The following is a 20,733-nucleotide window of genomic DNA, read 5'->3' as shown; positions in this document are numbered from 1 at the left end:
GTCTTTTATTTTATGTTGTGGGTCTTTTATTTTATGCTCTGAATAATGGGCTCAAGCCCATTGGTGTGCAATTAGGGTTAGAGTTTTGCATGCACTTATTGACTTCTTTTTGACGGGGTTAGAGTTTTGCATGCATGACTTCTTTTTTACTTCCGGGATTTATATTAAATTATTGGGTAACGAAACTTGATATTATATTATACTCTTTTTTTAAGAATTTCTGTTGGGTCTTTCAGGAAGTAGAAAGAATAACCTACCCAGTGGCGGATTCAGGAATTCATTCTACCAGGGCGCGTCAATAAAATAATAAAATATAATGATAAATAATTTTTTTTGTTCTTTTTATATATTATATTTTTATTATAATATGGTAAATACAATAAAAAAAAATACCACAATATATGTATCACAAAAAACATATTTATCTTACTTCATAAATATATGCTAAATTGATATATCAGTTACCATGTAAGCACTAGTACAAAAGTAAGTAGTAAAATACAAAATACAAAGTGCCTAAAGTTGCATTCTAAGCGGTCTTAGATAAACAAAACGATGAAAATGAGAGATATATTTCAATTAAAAAACTTAAATTATAACCGAGATAAATTAAAGGCGCTATCATAACTAAGACAAATTAAGACTTTAATGATTTTATTTATAAACTTTACTCTCAACTCACTCTATTGGGTTATGACAGAAAAATGCCAAATATTGATAAATAAACATTAAATTTCTTGAGTTCTTTATTTATTTTTTTATTTTTTTGAGGTAATATGAACCCAAGAAACCGAAATAGCCAAAGAGAGAGAGATTAGAAAAGGTCTGAAAAACATCAAACACGTTACATGAGAATGAGAGAAGCCAAGTTCTTGACTTCTTGGTTATGACAATTGAGTCATTGACAATGCACAGATAACTAGAGAAGCATCAATCAATTAAGTCAATAAATGAGAGAAACAAGAATTGAGTCATTGGCACGCAATAACTGACGCACAGACATCAAACAATTAAAAATTAACAGCACGCTGCACAATGAACTGAGTGAAGGGTAAAATTACCAGGGGCGCAACAAACCAAAAATGAAAAACTGAATTAAGAAATTTTTTAAAATTTTTTTTAAACTGGGGGGCGCCTGTCCCCAGGTCGCTCCCACCTAAATTCGTCACTGATTATCTACCTAACCCTCCTACCATGGATACTCATGGGATACGTTTATTTTTCCCCTCCCTTCTTCTTTCTTGCTTCGAAAAAAACAAAGGATTTGGTTTGTGGCGGATTTTGGTAGCTTCACTACTATGAAAGGCCATATACTGAAACGGTTTACACAGCGATGGCTACAGTAGCAGTAGAACTTGGACTACTCTTTTCGATCTTTGGGTGTATTTGGCAAAGTACTTGAAAAATGAAGTGGACTGAAACTAATGTGAGAAAAAAAAAGTAAAAATGTTTGGTATAAAAAAGTCAAAAAAAAAAAAAAAAATTTTGTTTTGCAGTGATTTTTTTATTTAAATAGTAATAAAAAATGATTGATGTGATGTAAAAAATAACAATATTAGAGTTGATTTTGAGAGGAATAGTTGAGTTTTTTTTTTTTTTAGTCTTTTGGCAAAGTTAATAAAAAAAAATTACAAATATCGATGTTGATTGGAAATCAATAATGGAGAGTCTCATAAATTTTAACAAAAAACAAAAAATAGTAATAATAATAATAATAATAATTGTAGGAGAATGTTTGATTCATCACACGTCTAGTCCCACTTCTGCAGTTGGATAGAGGTTTTTAGCAATTTTATTGTCAATTATAGGCCATTTGCTCAAATAAAAGGGGAAATTTCACTTATTTTAGGAACTTTTGCAATTAGTTTGAAATAAGGTTTTTCTGTTAAATCCTAACAAAAGAGTGTCAAAATTATTAAAATATCTAATTTCTTAAAAAATAAAAATCATAAAAATTAAGTGTTGATAAGGATTTAATGAAATTTACAAAAATACCCATGCCTAAATTTTTGTAATTTTTAATTTTTTAATTTTTTATAATAAAACACATGGACATTTTGTGAATTTTAACAGGATCATCTAACGAAAAAAATCTAATAGATAGATAAAAACGTGGTGACATTAATTTGCAGGATCTCCGGATCGTATTATATATGGTCCGTACTTGTTGTCTTCATGTATCTGCTCTGTTCTTATCGGAGCACGTACAAGACAAGATAATAGGAATCTGAATTTTCATCACCTAACTAAATAATGAAGCCTCATATTTTTTAGGCGCGGCCGCTTGTCAAACCCTGCAAAACAGGCATACCTGAAAGACCAGTGGAACCACTTGAAATGTAGGTACGTACTTCAATTTTTTTTTCTATTCAGGTAAGTACTTCAATTTGAATGCATGCGTCTGCTACTCGATCATTAATTACCTACCCTCTCCACCCCTTTATTATATTATATAATTAATCTACACCCATTTTCTGTGCACCACATGGTCCACATATCTTCTTATTTCCCACTTTTCGTGCACCAGAAGAAGCCTGCAGCCATGCACACAGTGGCGGAGCCCGGAGTTGATATTTGGAGGTGCCGTTGTTTTTTTTGTTTTGTTTTTGTTTTTTGTTTTTTCTATTTAATTTTTTTATATTATATATAATAAAGATAATTTAAAATAAAAATGAAATGTCATAATGTGTGTAAGAAAAATTATATCAGAAAAACTTAATAAATATGTATCTATATTGATATATTCGTAAGATAACACATAGGTACTAATAAAAAGAGAAAAGAAAGGGTTAAAGTTGTGCAAAGCCTAAAAACAAATGTGACAATTTTTTTTTTTTTTTTTTTTTGTGCTTAAAAGCCCTTTTACAATTCAACTCATTTAAAAAAAAATACCAATTTTCCAACTAAAAATGCACAACTTTAAATGCAAAGCCTAAAAACACATGGTCTCCTTTTGGTGGCTCATGCCAGCTATATATTTTCTCATTAATTTGTTTTGATTGCCATCACTTGACACGTGGTCATGGAAATAGGAGCTTCTCAAGGCTTCCGTTTCCATTCCACTTTCTCAAATTCAATATTCCAGCAACTTCTATCCCAATTCAAACATAGCCATTGGCTATGTTGTATACCTCTTACAGAAAGCACGAGGAAAAGAGAGATGAAAGAGAGAAGCTGACGGAGAGGAGAAGAAGAAGAATTTTTTTTTTTTTTTTTTTTTTTTAAATGTTTGGGCCCCAAACACTAATGTGGCTCCGCCACTGCATGCACAAATCAAGCCAAATTTTCTACTTTACTTTTCTGGTACTCCTTTTCGCAGGCATCGCCTTGCCAAGCTGATGCAGATTATGTAGCCGTCAGTTTGTTTTATTTTCTAAACTGACTTAATGTTTTTATTTTATTCGGGTTAGGGTTTTACACTATAAAAAAATCAAGGGTTTAGTGACTTGGCAACTGTTCATTAGTTGTTGCTACGTCATAAAATTATAACGTGTTAAAAGACAACACGTTACCATTATTATTGGTAACGTAGCATTTTTAACATGCCACCATATGGTGACGTAGCAAAAATGCCACGTTACCATAAGATGACGTGTCACATCATCTTATGGTAACGTGTCATTTTAACACGTTGCAAAATGGTAGCATGTCAAAACGCCACATTACCATATGGCAACGTGGCAATAAGACACGTTACCAAATGGCAACGTGTCAAAATGCCACGTTACCATATGGTAACGTGGCGTTTTGAAACGTTTCCATTTGGCAACATGTCAATATTACACGTTACAAATTGGTTAAAATTTTTAAAAAATTAAAAAATAAAATTTTTCAGAAATTTGATGATAAAAAATTGTTTCAGGCACTCTTTGCATTATTTGCTGGATGGGAAGGGTTTTTTTTTATACAAGTGTAATCTTGTAATCTTGTAAACAATCATACAATTTTGTTGACATTCATTCTATTATTAATAACTTTGAGAAAAAAATATTGGGGCTTAGGACTTTGTAGCAGGTAGATCCTGATCTAGATTGCATGCAATATTGCTATAGTTAATTAAATTTAGTGACTCCTTAGCAATATGTGTGACAGAGTACTAATTATGAAAAGATCGAGTTAGATTCTTAATAATCCTATCAATTAATTAACCAAATTAAGGGAACTGGCTGATGCAAGCCCTGAATATGCATGGTGGAAATATATATGCACGCCATATGTGTAATATTACGCATATTTAAATTGATATATATATATATATATATATATATATATATATATATATATATATATATATATATATATATATCAACTTATAAGTTGATAATTAATTAATTATCCATTACTAAGCTTAATATGAAGCTTAATAATTTGCAAGTATATATTAATATAAAGCTTTATATCAATTAATTTATATATAATTGATATAATATATATTAAGATTTATAATATATATATATATATATATATATATATATATATATATATATATATATATATAAAAGCTTAAGCTTTGTATTAAATATATATTAAGTGTATATATATATAATATATTATATATTATATAAATAGTAACGTGCCTATGTGGCACGTTACTATTGGCCTTAGGACCATGCGCTTCTGACCATGCGCATGGTCCTTCTTCTTCTTCTCCTTTTCTCTTTTTTTTCCCCTGGCCGGCTACTCTTCTTCTCCCCCGCGCAATGCAGCTTCCTCCCCCCTGCATTCAAAATTTTTTCTCTCTTCTTCTCACATTTTCCAGCCACCTTCTCTTCAATATTTCTCTCACATTTTCTAGCTTCTTTTACGGATTTTGTAGCAGGCCGCCACCTCATCACCACCGTCTTCTCTCTCCACCGGCGAACTCATCTCCAGCCGGCAACTCACCTCTCACGTGTTTTTCGGCCATCGATCAGGTATTTATATAATTTTTTTTTTAAGTATATATTGATAGTTTTTAATTTTCTCTGCATTAATGCATATGTTCAAATTTTGTATATGTATATAAAATTGATTCTTGTAGTGTATGGGTTTATAGAATATTGTATATGTATATGTTCAATTTTTTTGTTAGCTAATTAACTTAGTAATTTGGTTGGACTATATATTATTTTTAGTGTCCTATGTTTGTACGTAAGAATGTAGGATTGTTCAATATGAGATGCATGCAAAATATTTATATCTACATTTTTAGGTAAGTAGTTTGAAATTAGCTTTTTTTTTCTTTTTTTTTTTGTGTAGGTTTAATTTACAAACCTAGCTATTATATAAATGATCATTTATATAATAAATAAAATATAGAAAATAGATTTATATAAATGATTACAAAAATAATAATAAAAATACATAATGCTAAAAAAAAAAAAAAAAAAAAAAAAAAACCTACCTAGGTAGTTAGATGAATTTTATTTAGGGTCCCCATATGAAGTTCAAATTATGTAACTTAATTTTTTTTTTTTAAATTGTGACAAAAACATAACTTAAATTTATTTTATTTAGGGCCCCCTAACAAATTACAACCTTTTCAATTTGTTTAATATAATTTGGTTTAGGTTTTGCAACTTTATATTAGAGTACATGTTATTAAATAAACAACGAATGTATATATATATTTTTTTAAGTACGGTACCCATGACAAATGGTTTTAATTTTGTATTATAATGTGGTTAAGGTTTGGAAATTTAGGTTTCGTAATTTACATAAAATAGATAAAGATAATAAAAAAATGTCTGGAAAAAAAAAAAAACAATTAACCTATAAATATTTTATTTAGGATTCCCGTAACAAAGGCGATATAAAATAGGAAAATATAAAATGTAAATTATGTTTAGGGTTATAAAAAACCTATAGGACACAAACCGATAACAAATAACAAACCTATATTTATTTTATTTAGGGTCCAAATATATGCATAACAAATGCATTTAAGTTTTGGGCTTCAATTTTCTGTTTAGGTTACTTGCCAATTTACTTCATGTAAATTTTAAGTAGAAAAAAAAAAGAAAAAAAAAAAAGAAGAAGAAGTAATGAACCTAGTTTTACTTATTCACCGTTAGGGTCCCCATGGGCCATAGTAATGCATTTATGTTTAAGTTTAGCGTAATTCTTATATATTTATGTTTCTAATGTACGTAGTAACACTATGGACAAGAGTTGGATGAAGAAGTCTAGGGGTACGAAGGAATACAGAGACGGATGTAGAGCGTTTGTGGACTTCGCAGTTAGGAACTGTGACACTCCAGACAAACTTATTGTGTGCCACTGTAAGACGTGTCGCTGTAATAGGAGACACCCCCCAGGTTTGGTATACAACCACTTGATAGGGAGGAAAGGAATGTGGCCCCAATACACATACTGGATTTATCATGGCGAGAGGCTTGTTAGAGCTCTCGTTGATGACTCGAATTCATCACGTCCGGCAACAGCTGCGAGTGCAAGCACTGAACAGGGTGAAAATATGCACGCCATGTTGCGTGATGCATTCGGCATGCAAGGAGTTAGAGATGACAATAGTGAGCCTCAGGTTGAGGTGCATGGAGAGGAAGAAGACATTGTGCATGACGAAGCCGATGGAGGTGACGTACGAAAGTACGAGGAATTGCTTAAAAAGGCAGACAAACCGCTTCATGCAAACATAGCAAGCTGAGTGCTACTGTACATTTGTACAATTTGAAGTGTGTGGGTGGAGTTAGTAACACGATATTATCATGTTTCCTCGAGCTAATCAATCAGTTGTTGCCTGTAGATGATGGAGCTCTGCCAGTTAATACATATGATGCCAAACGGATTCTAAGGAACATGGGACTCGGGTATGAGAAGATTCCGGCTTGTCGCAATGATTGTATGTTGTTCTAGAAGGGCAATAAGGACTTAGATTCATGTCTTAAACGTGGGAAATCTAAGTGGAATGACGAAATTCATTTGGACGAGGATGGCCACCCCATATCGTCGAGTAAAAGACGTCCGGTCAAGGTTTTGTGGTGGTTTCCCATCATACCACGACTATATAGGCTTTTTATGTCAGAGCATCCTGCACCCTATATGAGATTGCATGCAGAAGGCCGCACTAAGGACGGCGTATTGAAGCATCCAGCCGATGGCGAAACATGGAAGTCATTCGACAACTTATATCCGGAGTTTTCAGCGGACAGTAGGAACTTAAAAATTGGCCTAACTTCGAATGGATTTAATCCTTTTGGGAACATGAGCACATCCCACAGTACTTGGCCTGTAATGTTTGTACCCTACGACCTGTCTCCTTGGATGTGCATGAAACAAACGTCTTTCATATTATCCCTGATTATTTTAGGCTCAAGTTCACCTGGAATGGATATAGATGTCTACATGCAACCATTAATTGAGGAATTGCAGCAACTATGGAGTATGGGGGTACGAACATTTGATGTTTCCCTGAAAAAAAATTTCCTCCGAGCGCAGCTGATGTGGACAATTAATGACTTTCTGGCATACACGGACTTGTCTGGGTGGCCTACAAGGGGTGGAAAGGCATGCCCTTGCTGTATGCATGCAACAAGGTCTATACGGTTAAAACACGGAAGTAAGTTTTGCTTTATGGGGCATAGGGGATACTTGCCCATGGATCATCCGTGGGGCGGAATAAAAGTACATTTGACGGTAACCAAGAACTAGAATATGCCCCCGATGTGCCAGATGGAGATGAAATCCTAAAACAGTTAGAAGGGATGGTATTTGGGGGTGAGAGCGCAGGTAAGTCAGTTAACATTGATAATTCACATGCAAAGAGGAAGATGACTGATAATGTATTGTGGAAGAAGAAAAGTATTTTCTTTCGGTTGCCGTACTGGAAGGATAATTTATTGCAGAACAACCTTGATGTCATGCACATGGAGAAAAATGTGATTGACAATATAATTGACACAATACTTGACATTAATGGGAAAACAAAGGACAACCTTCAAGCCCGTAAAGACTTACAAGAAATGGGTTTGAGACCAGGACTTCATTCTTTCACAGGTGATGAGGGAAGAATCTATATGTATCATACTTGCCACACGATGTCGAAAGAGGATAAAACTAGTTTCCTAAAAGTGCTTTGAAATATAAGGGTGTTAGACCCATATGCCTCGAACATTTTCCGATGTGTAAAACTTAAGGACCGGACGATATCGAGTTTGAAGAGTCGTGATAGTCATGTATTGATGCAACAGCTTCTCCCGATTGCACTGTCTGGATCACTGCCCGGTAACGTGGTTAGACCGCTGGTTGAGAAGTCTGCATTCTTCAGGGGCATATGTTCAACAGCGTTGACCCAAGAGGATATGACCCGACTTGAGGCTGGCAACTATATAACTTCGTGCAAGATGGAACAGATATTCCCCCATAGTTTTTTCACCAGCATGGTTCATGTTGTGGTACATCTTGTCCGTGAATGTCAACTCGGTGGACCGGTACAGTATAGGTGAATGTATTCGGCAGAGACGTAACATTTCCCGTAAAAAATTAAAACTAAAATTTCATTGCCATTTATTTATTTAAAAACAACTATTAGATGTAATAATTGACTAGTTTTGATATGTAGGAGCCTCGGGGGGTTCAAATCTACTGTGCGCAATAAAGCGGCTCTTGAGGGCTGCATTGCGGAGGGCTACATAGCAACCGAGTTGGTGACGTTCTGTTCGATGTATTTAGAAAATGCACCGACATTTCACAATAGGCCGCAACGAAACCCGGATGGGCCTAAAGGGGTTGGAACCCGAGTCGTCCTCGACCGACTCACGTTGACACAGATTCACGGTTACATTTTGTTTAACTCAGATGACTTCCTCCAATTGCGGACGTGAATATTCTGTAATGAAGATATGCATGCTCATATCCTGCAACAGCGTTAATTGTGAATTAAATTAAATTGATTTTATTTCAAAATGTAGGATGCACAAGGATTCGATAATACAAATTGCAAACAAGGGACGAACAACGGACGATCAGTTGGAAATCCAACATTTTGAGCAATTCTGCGATTGGTACCGTGATTACGTAAGACTAATGTCATGCACACCTTGTAAATTTCATAATGTTTCCTCATTGCACTAACTAGCCTTCGTCATTGTATATGACTCGTAGGTCGATTGTTCGGACGATTGACGCAGGAAGGATATGGGTGGCAAACTAGTAATGCATTGTAGAAGGCCGATGGTCTCAACAGTCCAATATAACAGATATGTGGTCAATGACAAGTTTTTTTGCACTGTCGCACATGATGTGGGAAAGAGGTCTCAGAATAGTGGCGTGTGCGTGCCGACTGTTGATGGCGAAACATACTACGAGAAGGTAACTCAAATACTTGAGGTGGAATATTATGACAGAACAAAGTATGTTATGTTCAAGAGTGATTGGGCGGACACCACAAGGGACATGAGATACAGGGTGGACGAGTATGGCATAACGCTTGTCAACTTCAAAAACCTTGTCCATACGGGGGAGCTGATTAGTGATGAGCCGTATGTACTAGTTTCTCACGTGGAATAAATTTTTTATGTCGAAGATGAAAGGAACCCAGATTGGGCTTGCACGGTGAGGACTAAATCTAGAAACGTGTACGACATTGGTCAGGGTCAAGCGCCTAATGATGATCATGCCAACTATCACGAGAGTGAGTCTCTAACTTTAAACAATAATCAGCTGTACGATCCGCATGATGACATCCAATATGTCCGACTCGGCTTCGCACCAATCGAGGCATATGTCATTCCATACGAATTAAATATTGTACATTTATTGGTTCGTTGTTATTTATTTGTGCATTGATTGGCTATTTTTCGTCATATAAGCGGTGAATATTTCTTACACTATACACATAACTAATTGAGTGCATGCTGTATTTCGCAAGTTGATATGAGTACTCGGGGGAAGTCAAGAAAACGGAGGGGAGCTTCTTCTGGGTCGAGATCGCACCATGGCCTCACCGACAGTGAGTCGCAGGAAGCTGCTATGCTACTCCAGCAGCAATCAGGGTATCAGAGGGCACAATCTTCTGGGTCGAGATTGCATCATGGCTTCACGGACAGTGAGTCGCAGGAAGCTGCTATGCTTCTCCAGCAACAATCAAGGTATCGACTGATACTTCCGAAGCATGTGGAAAGGCAGATACCTGCGAGAGACGATTATATCTTCGATATTCTCGGCACTTCGGCTGAGATAGCCCAAATACTCGCGGAGCAATCTCGTCCGACAGGCCTTACCTAGTTTGGGTATCGATATGAGCCTAGTCCTCGCAACCCTAAGGCCTCCATGCGTTTGCCATCCCCGCCACCCACATTGACCCAGAGGGGTATATTGCCGCACGGCTTTTTCGATCGGCAGCCATACAACGGCGCACCTGTGAATGATAGTGAGACACAGGCCCCCGAAGACATGGATGATGGGACAAGTGACGCGCACACTGAGTAGCACGATGACCCTACTTGGCCAGTATTGGCTATTGACCAGGTTCGCACGATAGGTATGTATGTATGCTATTCCGAACCATAAATATGTACATATTTAGTCATGATGGTACATGTAGTTAATTAGTACATAAATTCAAATAATATATGTTTAACCATTTGTGTGTTAATATATACTTCATTATTGCAGATAGCGAAGGTAACTTTGAAGTGTTGAGCATAAATGACTCGCACAAGTTGTTGGACATTTCTGATGGGAAAATGGTCGACATGGAGAATAATGGGGCGTGGCAGCCCGTAGGACAAAGCGGCAAAAAATTTAGACGGATGATGGGCAAAACTTGCAAGATCGGGTCTTTTATCAGGCTATCCGACAACTAGAATGATGTACCAGAACAATGCATGGAGCATTTATTTGAGTCATTGATGGTAAGTGTAGATTAGATGTTCTTAATTTATGATATGTAGCAGTTGTATATTAAATTTTGTAAAACAACAAGCACTTTAATACCCTAGTTTTTAATTGGTGCAGCATTGCTTCTACATCATGCCTGGATCGGATATGACGGAAATAAAAAAAGACGCTTTCAGAGACATGGGCGGGAAGTAGAAGCTTTTGAGGCACAAGTTAAGGAAAAAGCTCATGATTCAGAGCAACGACACTCCTGCGACAGTGGCGGCAAGGATGGGCCAGACCATTTCAAAGTACAATCTCACAGACGTGGAATTATTGTTGGTGAAATGGTGTGATCCCGCTTATCAAGTAGGTCACTTCAAACTATTTGTCTTTCGTTAATTATAATTGTTCGATGACTTAGTTATTAATAACGTCTACATGTTGTGTTCGTAGGCTTATTGTGCGCACATGAAAGACATACGAGCACATAATCAAACACCACACTACACCGGCTCGAAAAGCTTTGCAAGGGTGGCACATGAGGACGTACTACTCTAACTTATCATAACTATATATATATATATATATTGCGTAGTATATATACGAACGTTTCATTGATGGTTTGATCTTATTGCAGGTAATTACTTCGGGCAAAGCTCCTACTCGAGTGAAGGCTTATATCAAGACCCATACAATGAAAGATGGTAGCACCCCAAATCCAGTGGCCACAGTGAGAATTATAAGTGGCGGACACCTTGTCATTAATTTTTATTTATGTATTAACTTATTGAGTCTTAACAATTATATATATAATAATGCTCATGTACAGGCACAGATGGAGGAGTTATTGGAAAATGACCCTGTGGAACAGGTAGATGGGCCCCAGGGGACGATTAAGTGGACACCGAATGACGGTTATGCTCAGACACACGACAATAAGCCTGAGTATGCGGGTCGTGTTCGAGGGGTCAGTAAGAATATTCTGCCTACACGCGGCACCATCCACTCATATTATACACTGTCCCAAGCACGATCGCAGAACCGTGGCAGGACGATGGTCTCGCGTGAAGAACTTGAAAGAGCCATTGAAGCTGAGAGGGAGAAGCACAGGGAGCAAATGGATGCGAGGCTGGCGCAGCAGAGTGAGGAGATTACTGCGGCGGTGACCGCGCGGGTGACTCAACAGATGGCTAAGCAGATGGCTGCTCAGATAGCTGAGCAGAAGGCTGCTCAGATGGCGGCGTATGAGGCCCGGATTCGCAGTCTTGAGGGGTCGAGACGTATAGGATCCGAGCCGGAGGTGACGACTATCAGGAATCTGTAAGATGCAGAGTCTCCAACCCGAGTGATTGTGAGATCCTCAGTTGATAGCCGATCAGGTAAAAATATATTCTTATTGTTTCTATTTGAGTAACACGATTATCTTACGAGATGAATATCATTTTAAGGGCTAGTAATTTTGTTTGGTAAATAAATTTTGTTCGTATTTAACACAATTGCAACGTAATATGTGTAGATGACGTAAGAGTAGAAGCTGAGGACGACGATCACAATGAAATCCAACACCAGACGCTGGCTGGACAGAAGTCTCGTTTGTCAAGACATTATACCCGTCGTTTAGGCACCCCGTGAGTATATATATAATCGAGTAGCATATATATATATATTGAGGGTAATTACGTAATTTCATAGGTTTTAATGAGGGCAAAATTGCAATAGAGGGCATCAAAATCCCCTCAAGACGCACGTGGGATGATTTCCGTCCAATTAGACGGGACATTAGTAACGGAGGGTTTGAATTGAAATTTTTTGAAACATTAAGGGGGTACATTGCTAATTTTTAAAATAAAATTCTGCAGAGTATTTGAGAGAAAATTTTCTGATTTGATAATGATTCAATGAATGAGTTTTACATAATAAGTTAATTTATTTATAGAAGAGAAATACTTGTAGAGAAAGTAAATTAACCTAATTCTAGTAGTAATAGTAAACGTAATCATAAGAATAAGAAAAAAAATTAAAGCGAATTTAACCCTATTAAGGAAAAGAAATAAAGTCCTAATAAAATAAAAATAAAATCATAATATAAAATTGACAATCAGCAGGAATCGTGACAATCTTTCATTTTGTACTTGCATTCTCTAAGAACGGGTAAAATTCTAATCAAGCAGCGCTGCTCAAAAATTATTTTTGATATTTTCCTTATTTTCGTTTTTACTGAAAATATAAGTAAATATCGTCCTACATCATTTGGCCAAACCACCTCCAATGGTCATAAGGGTGGTTTGGTCATCCCATGCCGAGCATGAGGGTGGTTTGGTCACCCCATGCCGGGAATGGGGGTGGCTCAATGATGCAGCGTGACTTAGTGGGCTGTAAAAAAGAACAACAAGAAAGAATGAATAAATATTTATAGATCTTGAATCTATCAAAGATCTAAGAAATCTTCTCAAAACAGTAGAGTCTATATAGGATTTGAAGGAAAAGTATGACGAAATTCAACTCTGAGTAATTTTATTGATAAAAATTGATTCATAAACAAAAGCTACGTTCTTGTGTCTATAAAACATGTATATATAGGCCCTAAAACCCTAAACCTAATTATAATACAAAATAAAGTCAGACTGCAATTCTACGATGGCCGTCCGGACGATCACTGAAATAAAACATGAAAACTGTAAATAAACATAGGCATCCAGACGGTCTTCGAACAAGGACTCCAGACGAGGTCCTCGGGTTTAGGCCGTTCCGAACAGTTCCAAACGAGGCTCTCTGATCTACATCATTCTCCCCAGGTTGGAGAGAATTCATCCTCGAATTCGGATGGTTCTTTCCACAATCATTCGAGTGCCCTGTCAACTCATTCCATTCTCATTTCCTCAAGATCAAGACAGGGCAACACCCCACAAGAATCGTGATGCTCTTAATCATCGAAAGACTATGATGATTATTTTGAAGGCTCCACACGCCACCTTGCAATACGTTAGGCTTGTTGTGCTTCCCTCGTACCTTTCCCCTTCCACATGCCATGAAAATACTCAAAAATGGGTTAGTCGTTGTTACTCTTGTGAACATGTAATTCTTCTCAACCGCATAAAATTCATCACAATCATTGTTATGAGAATTTAACAAAATATCGTCTACACCAAAGAAATCAACATAACCAACTCCTTCATCATTAAAATTAGGCACTTCACCTGGAAGGTCTGCATCAGCCTCATGAGGTTCAGAAACCGCATAAGAATCTACAATACCATCCGCGGATCCTCCCTCTTCCAATATTGGGTTATCTTCTTCGAGGTAGAGGTCGCCAAACATGATAGTAAATGAATTTGTTACATACTCTCACTCTTAGTCAGATGGTAAGTCTTTCCTTAGGATCTCAACGGTGCTAGTAATAATCACCTATATCATTATGTGGGTCTTTTATTTTATGCTCTGAATAACGGGCTCAAGCCCATTAGTGTGCAATTAGGGTTAGAGTTTTGCATGCATGACTTCTTTTTGACTTATGGGATTTATATTAAATTATTGGGTAACGAAACTTGATATTATATTATGAGTCCTGATTCACAGCACACGGCGTGCTTAGCACGCCGTGTGCTATTTTACATCACCCTTATATTATACTCTTTTTTTAAGAATTTCTGTTTGGTCTTTCAGGAAGTAGAAAGAAAAACCTACCTAACCCTCCTACCATGGATATTCATGGGATACGTGTATTTATCCCTTCCCTTCTTCTTTCTTGCTTTGAAAAAAAACAAAGGATTTGGTTTGTGGTGGATTTTGGTGGCTTTGCTACGATGAAAGGCCATATAGTGAAACGGTTTACACAGCGATGGCTACAGTGGGAGCAGTAGAACTTGGACTACTCTTGTGGATCTTTGGGTGTGTTTGGCAAAGTAGTTGAAAACTGAAGTGGACTGAACTTATGTGAGAAAAAAAAAAGTAAAAATGTTTTGTATAAAAAAGTGAAAAAATAAAAAATAAAATAAAATTGTTTTGCAGTGATGTTTCTATTTAAATTGTAATAAAAAAGTGATTGATGTGATATAAAAAATAAGAATGTTGAAGTTAATTTTGAGAGAAATAGTTGAGTTTTTTTTTTTTTTTTTTGGAGTCCTTTGGCAAAGATAATAAAAAAAAAATTACAAATATCGATGTTGATTGGAAATCAATAATGGAGAGTCTCGTAAGTTTTAACAAAAACAAAAAATAATAATAATAATTGTAGGAGAATGTTTGATTCATCACACGCCTAGTCCCACTTCTGCATTTGGATAGAGGTTTTTAGTAATTTTATTGTCAATTATAGGGCCATTTACTCAAATAAAAGGGAAAATTTCACTTATTTTATGAACTTTTGCAATTAGTTTGAAATAAGGGTTTTCTGTTAAATCCTAAAAAAAAGTGTCAAAATAATCAAAATACCCAATTTCTTAAAAAATAAAAATCATAAAAATTAAGTGTTGATAAGGATTTAATGAAATTTACAAAAATACCAACGCCTAAATTTTTGTAATTTTTTTTTGTTTTTTTAATAAAACACATGGACATTTTGTGAATTTTAAATAGATAAAAACGTGGTGACATGTGCAGGATCTCGGTATTATATATGCATGTTCCCTTCTTGCTAACTAAATAATGAAGCCTCATATTTTTTAGGCGCAGCCGCGAGTCAAGCCCTGCAAAACAGGCATATTTGAAAGACAAGTGGAACCACTTGAAATGTAGGTACGTACGTCAATTTGAATACATGCGTCTGCTACTCGATCAATAATTACCTACTCTCTCCACCCCTTCATTATACTATATATAATTAATCTACACCCATTTTGTGTTCACCGCATATCTTCTTATTTCCCACTTTTCGTGCAACAGAAGAAGCCTGCTGCCATGCACAACTCAAGCCAAATTTTCTACTTTACTTTTCTGGTACTCCTTTTCGCAGGCACCGCCTTGCCAAGCGCAGTCGTCAAGACTCTACCAGGGTTTGATGGTGATCTCCCATTCACGCTTGAAACTGGGTGAGTGATCCTTTCTCATTTTTGTTCTCTCTCTCTCTCTCTCTCTCTCTCTCTCATTTCAGCTAGCTAGCTTGGCTCCTTTTGTTGGCATGAAAACTGCATTGTGCATTGATGAATGATGATGATCATGAGTTGTTTGGTTGCAGATATATTGGTGTAGGTGACAGCGAAGATGTGCAGCTTTTTTACTATTTCGTTGAGTCTCAGAGGAGCCCTGCGGAGGATCCTGTTATACTTTGGCTCACCGGAGGCCCTGGCTGTTCTAGTCTCGTGGCATTCTTCTATGAGAGTGGTACTTTCCCTTGTGTCCTTTTGCAGCAACTCTCCTGACACTCATACTAATAAGGTGTAAACGAGTCGAGCTTGAGCGAGCTTCCCTTGTTTGGGTTCGGCTTGTTTAAATTTTACTCGAGCTCGAGCCGAGCTTAAGGACAAACCACAAAATCGAGCTCGAGCACATAATAAACCGAGCCGAGCCAGTTCACGAGCTGACTCTTATATTTAATTTAATTTGTTTAATTTATTTTTTTATTTTTTTATTATAAATTTAAACTTCAACTTGTATATGAGTATTTACTTAGTCTGACTAACGGAGTATGGAGCCCGAGTCAATACAGTAAGACACTTGGTTTCGAAGAGAGAAGATATGCATCATTTTATTATAAAATGATGCTATTAGAGAAAAAAAAAAAAAAAAATCATCAATTTTTAATATTAATATGAGGAATTATGTTAATAACTACCAACTCGAGCTTTATACGAGTTACTCACGAGCTTAACCGAGTCGAGCCGAGCTAGCTTAGTTTAATATTCGAGCCGAGCCCGAGCGAGCGGCTTGCTCTCTTAACAGCCCTACATACTAATTAATGAATGATTTTATTATATAATATTATCCTCTTTATCTAAAATGAAACCCTGAATTCAATGTTAATTAGTGGATCCAATATTGGGGATTTTATTTTGGCTCTTAACAATTTATTTAGTGCGTGGGGCCGGGGCGGTCCTGGCTCCTAGCCCCATACAGAGTAGGATACTACTGTTGTTTTTGGATCCGGATCCCTGAAATTCTTAGGGGAATTCTAAATTTTTAAATTTTAGATGTAGGCTATTCATTTTCATTTAAGAGTCATTATCTTACCACGTGTCTCATTACTAATAAAATAATAATAAATTTTTAATAATATTAATAATCATCATTATTTTATTATTTTATTAGTAGTGAGATAGGTGGTAGGATAATGGTTCTTGAATGAAAATGAATAGCTTGAATCTGAAATTTAAGAAACTATAAGAATTTCAGGGGATCCGAATCCGTTGATTTTACTGCACGTACAATTTTTTATTTACACTTTTATGACAGTACTCCACTTTCTTACCAATTGACATATCAGTTTACATACTACTATATATACTTAATTATTGCGATATTAAACTGGGGTTTTTGAAACAAGTAAGTTGCAAGTTAATGGCTTAAGATCTTTGGGTTTCTTGCAGGTCCTTTGGCTTTCACTTATTCTAATTATAATGGGAGCTTGCCGTCCCTTCATTTGAACCCATACACATGGACAAAGGTATGTGTTAGAATATTTTATATTATTTTCTAGGGTTTATTGTCTTTTTTATTAGGGTTTATTCCATACCTTAATTAGCAGACTACGGTTTCTTGTTTATCACTCATAACCTCTCTATAAATAGAGGTCTCTGTAGTTCTTCACAATATAATTTAGAAGAGATGTAGTCTATTATATGCTTCCGTTCTCTCTCCACCCTTTCAAATTTTTCCGCTCCAATATATTCAACAATATATTTAACGGTATGAAATTGAACACAAGATATCTATATATTATATTATGCCATTTTTATGGCCACACAAAATATTTAATAAAATGGGTGGCAACCATTTTTCCAGGGCCTCAACATAATATATGTGGATGCCCCTGTTGGCACGGGATTCTCTTACTCAAACTCTTCAGAAGGCTACTACAGTGGGGACATAGAATCAGCAGTGCTCACCTATGAGTTTCTGAGGAAGGTACGGTGCATCAAACATGTCTATTTTTGTATTTTTGGGGCCAAAAAGATTTGCTAACTGACCAATGAAAACCAGCATTAAACTTCAAGCAGTGCAGATAAATGATGGATTATATATTTTATCCAAATTATAGCTTTTTTTAATTAAAAAAAAAAATTATTTGGGTTCAAACAACAAATTGTAATGCAGTGGATGGTGGAGCACCCGGGGTTCAGGTCAAATCAACTTTACATAGGTGGTGATTCCTATTCGGGCATAACTGTTCCATTGATTGTTCAAGAGATATTAGAAGGTAAACTGTGCCTATGAATGCAAGTATCTAATTTTGACTTTTAAGTGATTGTTTCACATTGGCCAAGCACATCCTTTATAGAATATTGTTAATGTAATCTCATTAAGCTCCCTCGTTGGATGGCTATGGAATTTCAGGCAATGATATTAAAGACAATCCACGCATGAATCTGAAAGTATGTAATCTAATTATACTAGAACATGAGTTACTTTGGTTATCTTAAGATTTAAATATATGTGCTTTCTCCTCTTATATGATGTTCCTTGAATTGGATCAGGGTTATGTGCTTGGGAACCCAAAGACGGATACTTTTATTGATACTAATTCAAGAATCTCTTTTGCTTACCACCTCACTCTTATTCCAAAAGAACTCTATGAGGTGAGTTGATGAAAATCTTTTTACTGCCTTTTTCTTCTCCATAAACTTGTATGAGTCCACATATATGCCATTATCAACATCGATCTCGATCGATCAACAATTGAAGCAAATATGTATACATTAAATATTGTTTCCATTTCCTTGTTCTACTTCTTGATGTTACTGCCTTTGTGTCATTTTATGCCATTTTAGATCACATACGAAAGCTGCAACGGAGACTTTGTGAATGTGGATTCAAGCAATGAACCATGTGAGACGGCTCTTCAAACCATTGAAGAGGTTAGCAAACATTGCCTTGCATTTAGTCTCTTCATCATTACGTTCCTCTAGCATGGACAGTCAGTGACGTTTTAATGATGCGCGCAGTTGATCCTTGAGATTAACCTTCAACAAGTTCTGGAACCTTCATGCTCGTTGACATCCCGGGAACAAAGGGATCGAAGATCTCTAAGAGAGAAGTCCACAGATCTTCTCCTTTCACAGCCTAAAGAACATGCTCTTTGGTGCAGGGTATCACTCTCTCTCTCTCTCTCTCTCTCTCTCTCTATTCTCACATGCACGTGTATGTGTATTTGTGGAAGCAGCACTTTGATCTTCTACTTTTCAGAATTATGAAAACGTGCTATCTGGCATCTGGGCAAACAATAAGACTGTCCAAGAAGCTCTTAATGTTCGAGAGGTAAGATACTGAAACTTATGACTGATAAAATCCCTTTACCAAAACCTTCACTAAATAGTTGTACAATGCTCACTAGGGAACGAAGGAGAAATGGAAGATGTGCAACAGCAGCTTATCTTACACACAGGAGCTCTCAAGTGTCATCAGTTATCACCGAAATTTCTCTAACGCCGCAGAATTGAGAGCTTTGATATACAGGTATAATTTTGCTCATTTTTGTGCACGTACATCTGAAGCCTTCCCATGTCACACATCTAAAACAACATATTGTTGAATTCCTACAGTGGTGATCATGACATGTCTATTCCACACATTGCCACCCGAGAATGGATAAGATCTTTTAATATGACTCTCATGGATGCTTGGCGACCATGGTACGTCGATGCTCAAGTTGCAGGGTAAGTGTTAAATTTTGGTAAATATAATCCATCATTTTATTCTTCTTCTTCTCAAGTTTTATTCACTTACTTATACCCTGCCTGTTTCATATAGATACACAGAGCAATATACAGAAAATGACTATGTTCTGACATTTGCGACCATAAAGGCAAGAAAAACCATTTAATGAGTTCCCTATTATGATGATGATGATGATGATGATGATGATGATGATGGATACGAGTAAAGACTAAACTATATATATATATATATATTATTTTTTTGGGTACAGGGAGCAGGACACATAGCTGCAGCGTACAAGCTGAAGGAAGCTGCTGCCATGATTGATAGATGGTTTGCTTATTACCCTTTCTAGTTTCTCGGAGCTACAACATCAATGATGGAACACTAGGAGAAGAAGACTTCTTCGGAGTAGTCAACGTGCAAGCATGCCAAGAAGTCCTAGGCATGCATGCCAAAAGTCTAGTCCATTTATTTATCATTTTATTCTCTTTAGTAGTCTAATTGAAGTCTCGGATGTTTTATCAAATTATTCAATAAAAGCAAGATGTAGCCTATAAGACTTTAGTGTGTGGATATAGGCTATATGCCGAACCACCTTAATCTTGTGTCTCTTTATTTATTATTCCGCTTTATATATCTGCATTATGAAATCTTACATGGTATCAGAGCTAAGCTAACTCCAGTTATTAGATTCTTGAGTTCAATTTTTAATTTTGTTTCTTGGCATTTGGCTCGAAAATTTCTTGGCCAACTTTTATTCCTTTATATATATATATATATATATATATATATAAAGGAAAACTAAAAATTATATAAAGGAAAACTAAAAAGATTTAAATCCAATGGGAGTGCATTTAACCAAGGCGGTCATTCGAGCGATGCACACCTTTTTGGCAAAATGGGAGTGTTGTTACCCCCGAAATGGTTTGGGGGTGGTTTCAGCCACCCTGATTTGGTGATGTAGCGAAAGACTAAAGTAACTAATCAAATAGTAGCGTCTTTGATTTTGCAAGGAGAAGCGTCTTCGTCTTCTACTTAAAAGATAAAACAAGCCCGCATGCTAAAAGAAAAATAAAACTCCGCAGAATATTTGAAAGAAAATTT

General features: G+C 36.2%; 1 protein-coding gene across 1 annotated transcript; it reads left to right on the top strand.

Moving 5' to 3' along the window:
- Positions 1-15,688: 15,688 nt before the first annotated feature.
- Positions 15,689-20,229, top strand: LOC132185036 (serine carboxypeptidase-like 13). Its single transcript, XM_059598854.2, has 14 exons — positions 15,689-15,845; positions 15,992-16,137; positions 17,340-17,416; positions 17,755-17,877; positions 18,067-18,169; positions 18,307-18,344; positions 18,447-18,548; positions 18,741-18,827; positions 18,915-19,058; positions 19,156-19,227; positions 19,304-19,425; positions 19,512-19,625; positions 19,720-19,774; positions 19,898-20,229. Exons 1-14 carry the CDS (start codon positions 15,715-15,717, stop codon positions 19,979-19,981), a joined length of 1,398 nt encoding a protein of 465 aa, XP_059454837.2. The 5' UTR covers positions 15,689-15,714; the 3' UTR covers positions 19,982-20,229.
- The last annotated feature ends 504 nt before the right edge of the window (positions 20,230-20,733 follow it).

This window comes from Corylus avellana, chromosome 7 (genome assembly GCF_965113065.1).
Source record: "Corylus avellana chromosome 7, dhCorAvel1.hap1.2, whole genome shotgun sequence".
In the NCBI taxonomy this organism is placed as follows: Eukaryota; Viridiplantae; Streptophyta; class Magnoliopsida; order Fagales; family Betulaceae; genus Corylus; species Corylus avellana.
Note: the sequence above shows the minus strand (reverse complement) of the source record. Positions and strands in the feature narration are given on the sequence as shown.

Coding starts and splice junctions, on each gene's coding strand:
- LOC132185036 (XM_059598854.2), top strand. CDS start 15,715: ATGCACAACTCAAGCCAAATTTTCTACTTTACTTTTCTGGTACTCCTT. Junction 18,828..18,914: donor CTCTTCAAACCATTGAAGAG/GTTAGCAAACAT, acceptor TGATGCGCGCAG/TTGATCCTTGAGATTAACCT. Junction 19,059..19,155: donor AACATGCTCTTTGGTGCAGG/GTATCACTCTCT, acceptor TCTACTTTTCAG/AATTATGAAAACGTGCTATC.